At 46.1% G+C, this 5,000-nt stretch overlaps 2 protein-coding genes across 6 annotated transcripts in view; both read left to right on the top strand.

The window, feature by feature from the left end:
• Window positions 1-1,438, top strand: part of exoc3l4 (exocyst complex component 3-like 4) — a 26,085-nt gene extending 24,647 nt beyond the window's left edge. For 2 of the 3 annotated variants that reach the window (XM_062522537.1, XM_062522538.1), the window contains exon 16: window positions 1-1,438. This exon is cut by the window's left edge and continues 4 nt beyond it. In XM_062522537.1, the coding sequence (XP_062378521.1) occupies window positions 1-222 (222 nt within the window). In that variant the 3' untranslated portion in view covers window positions 223-1,438. The other variant, XM_062522539.1, reaches the window with a different exon arrangement.
• A 1,896-nt stretch (window positions 1,439-3,334) lies between these two features.
• tnfaip2b (tumor necrosis factor, alpha-induced protein 2b) overlaps window positions 3,335-5,000 on the top strand; it is a 14,382-nt gene continuing 12,716 nt past the window's right edge. Inside the window, exons 1-3 of one of the 3 annotated variants that reach the window (XM_062522545.1) lie at window positions 3,335-3,453; window positions 3,687-3,812; window positions 3,998-4,133. In XM_062522545.1, coding sequence (XP_062378529.1) covers window positions 3,801-3,812; window positions 3,998-4,133 — 148 coding nt within the window. In that variant the 5' untranslated portion in view covers window positions 3,335-3,453; window positions 3,687-3,800. The other 2 variants (XM_062522546.1, XM_062522544.1) reach the window with 2 other exon arrangements.

Raw genomic sequence — 5,000 nt, 5'->3', positions numbered from 1 at the left:
CGTCACGTGGCGGCGGTGCTGTTGTTCCGGGGTGTGTCCCGTGGACGTGAGCGGCAGCTGATCCTGCAGCGTGTGGCGGAGCTCAAGCAGGACGTCCGGAGCGCCGGGAACGCCGAGACTCACGAGCGAGTCCTCTTCAGCGGAATACCGGCCGCAGCACACACACACTGCCTCACACACACACCCCTCTCCTGCATCACCCGCCTGCTGCCTGACACCTAAGCCCCTTTCACATTCACCGAATTTAACGCTAAATCAGCCGAATTTAACGTTAAGGCTGTTCCTTTCACATTGACGACACGGGGTGGGGAGTCAACCCGCCTCGGCAATCCAACCCGTCTCGGGGGGTAGTATCAGAGCCGAGCCGTGTTGAATATGAAAGGAACAGAGGTCAACCCCGCTATTAGGGGTGTGTGACTGATGACGTATTTGGCCAGGCAGGAGGTTAAAATACAGGAAACACACAAGAGACTAGGATAACTTTAGCTGCTGTGTCCATAGATATATATGTGTGTCCAACAATCACGTTTTTTATGCTGAGAGAGAGTGCCCTGAACCTCCTTTTCTCAGCACTTCGGTCAAGTGTTTATTGTTGCTAGGTTACCAAAACCGTCTGCTGCCAGCAGCACGTCTTTTTAGAAAGTTTGCCTACTGATAGCTAACTAGCCAACGAGCTAACTGTCAGAGCAGAAGTTGTTCAGGACTCAGCACACTGAAATATGACTTCGACAGACAAAATGACCTCGTTTGGCATTCAAATAACATAACAAGTGGCCCGCCATCATTTGGAAGCTAAACGTAGAACTAGCATGACAGTTGTGTTTATCAGTTTATCTCCGAGGTCCAAGGCATGCTTAACGTCATTGTTCACTCCCAAATTGCGTGTGACGTGCTGCTAGGCAACGCCTCCCATAACTTGCCTCTGAAACCGGCTTCAGACAACCCCGGGACCAGAACACGTTTACCTTTCACATTGCGAAATCCCCTGAACCCGCTATTTCTTAAACGCTAATGTATCGTTTCTGAATGTGAAAGGGGCTCTAGACCAAACACACACACACACACACACACTGCCTCACACACACACCCCTCTCCTGCTTCACCCGCCTGCTGCCTGACACCTAGACACACACACACACACACACACACACACACACACTGCCTCACACACACACCCCTCTCCTGCATCACCCGCCTGCTGCCTGACACCTAGACACACACACACACACACACACACACACACACACATATGCACACGTCTCCAGGACTGATATCTACATCACACATACAGTGAGGAGAAAATGTATTTGATACCATGCTAAAGTTGCCTAAAAAGAGGAATATAAAATCGTCATTTGACAATTGATCTTAATGTCTTAATTCAAAAATTGAGTAAAAATAAAACCGCTAAGTACGCCAATTTTCTTTGTGATGGAAGAATGTTTCGTAAATAAATAAATGTTCTTCCTAAATGCTAGGGGGAAGTAAGTATTTGACCCCCAATGTAACCCTATGGGAATTCAACACATAGGGTTAACATAGGGGCGGGCAGATTTTTATTTTTTAAGGCCAGCTATTTTATGGATTCAGGATATTATGCATCCTGATAAAGTTCCCTTGGCCGTTGGAATTAAGATAGCCCCACATCATTACATACCCTTTACCATAGCTAGAGATTGGCATGGTGCTTTTTCCAGTAGGCCTATTAGCCTGTTTGATGCTCATTGAGCTCAATGCAAATCAAACAGGCTAATAGGCCTACTGGAAAAAGCACCATGCCAATCTCTAGCTATGGTGAAGGGTATGTGATGATGTGGGGCTATTTTAATTTCAAAGGCCAAGGGAAATTTATCGGGATGCATAATATCCTAGATCCATGAAATAGCTGGCCTTTAAAAATAAAAATCTGCCTGCCCCTATGTTAACCCTATGTGTTAAATTCCCATAGGGTTACATAGGGGGTCAAATACTTCCTTCCCCTAGCATTTAAGGAAAACATTTATCTATTTACGATACATTCTTCAATCACAAAGAAAATTGGTGTCCTTGGCGGTTTGATTTGTACTAATTTTTTGAGTTAAGGCATTAAGATCAATTGTCAAATGATGATTTTATATTCCTGTTTTAGCAGGGTATCAAATACATGTGCTCCTCACTGTATATGTTGTATATGTTTAGAATGTTCGTAGCCTAAATACTTAATGTAGACTGTAGTGTGTAATATACATATTTAGAATGTATGTGTGTGTGAGAGTGTGTGTGTGTGTAGTATACTGTATATAAGTTCATAATGTGTGTGTGTGTGTGTGTGTGTGTGTGTGTGTGTGTGTGTGTGTGTGTGTCTGTGGTATAATGTATATAAGTTCATAATGTGTGTGTGTGTGTGTGTAGTATATATAAGTTTATAATGTGTGTGTGTGTGTGTGTGTCAGTGTGTGTGTGTGTGTGTGTGTAGAATATAAGTTTTTGGTGACCAGGGTAACCAGGCAACGCAGCCTTCATCTCTCAATAAAGATTTAAGAGTCAAATATTCGTTTTTTTTACTGGAAGATCTAAATGCAAAGAAATGCAAACACATATGTATACATACATTACTTTCACACACACACAGACACACACTCACACACAGACACACACAGTGAAGTGTCTGAGAGGGACAGGCCCTTGTGTGTGTGCGTGTGTGTGTGTGTGTGTGTGTGTGTGTGTGTGTGTGTGTGTGTGTGTGTGTGTGTGTCTGTGTGTGTGTGTAACAGTGCAATGGAGTGGTGTCTTGTGAGTGTGTGTGTGTGTGTGTGTGTGTGTGTCTTTTTGTGTGTAACAGTGCCATGGAGTGGTGTCTTGTGTGTGTGTGTGTGTGTGTGTGTGTGTGTGTGTGTGTGTGTGTGTGTGTAACAGTGCCATGGAGAGGTGTCTTCTGAGTGTGTGTGTGTGTGTGTGTGTGTAACAGTGCCATGGAGAGGTGGCTTCTGAGTGTGTGTGTGTGTGTGTGTGTGTGTGTGTGTGTGTGTGTGTAAGAGTGCCATGGAGAGGTGTCTTGTGAGTAAACATTCAAGGCCACATGAGCGATTGCGACAGCGTGGAGAATCAGGATGAGTCACTCAGCGGCCATTTCAGACCACCTCGCTTCCCCTCTACACACACACACACACACACACACACACACACACACACACACACACACCTCTTCCCCCTCTGGCCACTGCTGACCACTTCCAGATTCCACAAACACTTTCACATCCAGTGGCACGCACACACACACACACACACACACACACACACACACACACACACACACACCTACACGCGCGCGCACGCACACACATACATACACACACATACATACACACACACACACACAATACCAAAAAACACAGTCTATATGGTTCACACACACACACACACACACACACACTCAGACAGCACATGAAGCGACCAAGCGCAGGAGTCCTGAGGGTAAAAGACCAACACACACACACGGATTGGTTGCATTCTACATTTTTGTTTGCTTATTTGTGTAGTTCAATATGAATAGCCAATATGGATGTGGGTTCAATGCCAATATGGATGTTGGTTCAGCGCTTGTGCCACTTGCTGGTCTAGTTGATGCATCACAGATGGCTGTTAAACTCATCTGAATGCATAAAACTGTTAAACTGCTCAACGTATGCCTTTCTTTACTTAAACAGACATAACAGCTCGAGACAAACGGGGTCTTCCCGTTATCTGCGCGCTTGGGATAGCTCAGCCCGCTACTGCCCATCGTGACGTCAGGCTCGCGGAGGGCAATAAGTACCGCGGTGATGATCAAAAAGGCACGAGTCCGCTCTTCGTTTTCTCTTGGACATTCTAAATGTACCCACTTGCACGTATTTGAATTGTGTAAGCACGAGTTTAGTGGGCAAATAACGATTTTCTTCGCGCCACATTCTTGTGTGTGTAAAAGTCCGTAGTCTGGAGCCTGAACTCATCCTCAGTTATGCGGTTCCCTCACCCCCAGAGCCACGTTGCGCAGGCGCTCTCAGCGGTCCGGTCCAAAGTGGAGAAACCTCTGGCCAGATGCAAGCACGCGCTCACACGGAACCAGCACGCGCAGGATCCGGATCCCGACCCCTCCGGCGCGCTCGGCGGTGAAGGTGAGTCAATATTGTTTACCTTATTCGTTCTTTACCTTTAATCGTTAGAGATTCTTGTCTCTATATCGCCGTAAGACGCACAATGTAGTTCTCCAGACAAACTCTTGACAGATTTGTGCGTCACCGGTCGATATTCTTTTGATATGTCGCTGGTTTACAAATCATGAATTGTGTTATTAGCCCGTGCTGTTTCACACATCAGTAGTTGTATTGTGTTATCGTCATATTATTAGCCTGTGGCGTGAACCAGCCTGTCATGTGGGATACAGCTGGTTTAAGATGGTCATGCTGGTGGCCACCAGCCTCCCTGCTGAAAAAAACAGCCTGAACAGCGGAAAGTGGTTTGCTGGTTGACCAGCTTGTTAACCAGCTTATTTGACCACCCTATGATGGTTAACCAGCTAGACCAGCAAAACTCTCGCGAAAACATACCTTCAGCTGGTTTACCCAGCTTACGATGGTAATTCAGCTGGTTTTGGTTGTCGTACCACCTTAAGCTGGTCATTTTAGTTGGTGTTGCTGGTCTACATTGCTGGTTTTTTACTGGCCACGCCAGCTTATGTTGGTCATTCTAGAAAACCAGCTTGACCATGCTGTGTGTGCAGCACAGAGGCAGAGAGCAGGGGTAGAGGGCAGTGAAGTGTGTGTGTGTGTGTGTGTGTGTGTGTGTGTGTGTCTGTGTGTGTGTGTGTGTGTGTGTGTGTGTGTGTGTGTGTGTGAACAAACACAGAGAATGGGTGAGTGAAATGCGTATGGAACACTTGGTGCCGTTTGATGTGAGAACAGAGACGCCACTTCCTGTCATGCAAATAGAACACAGAAAGACACCTACATACTCAATACTGTGACAGTGCTCACACACTCACA

The sequence above is a fragment of the Sardina pilchardus genome, chromosome 20, assembly GCF_963854185.1.
Source record: "Sardina pilchardus chromosome 20, fSarPil1.1, whole genome shotgun sequence".
Classification (NCBI taxonomy): Eukaryota; Metazoa; Chordata; class Actinopteri; order Clupeiformes; family Clupeidae; genus Sardina; species Sardina pilchardus.
Note: the sequence above shows the minus strand (reverse complement) of the source record. Positions and strands in the feature narration are given on the sequence as shown.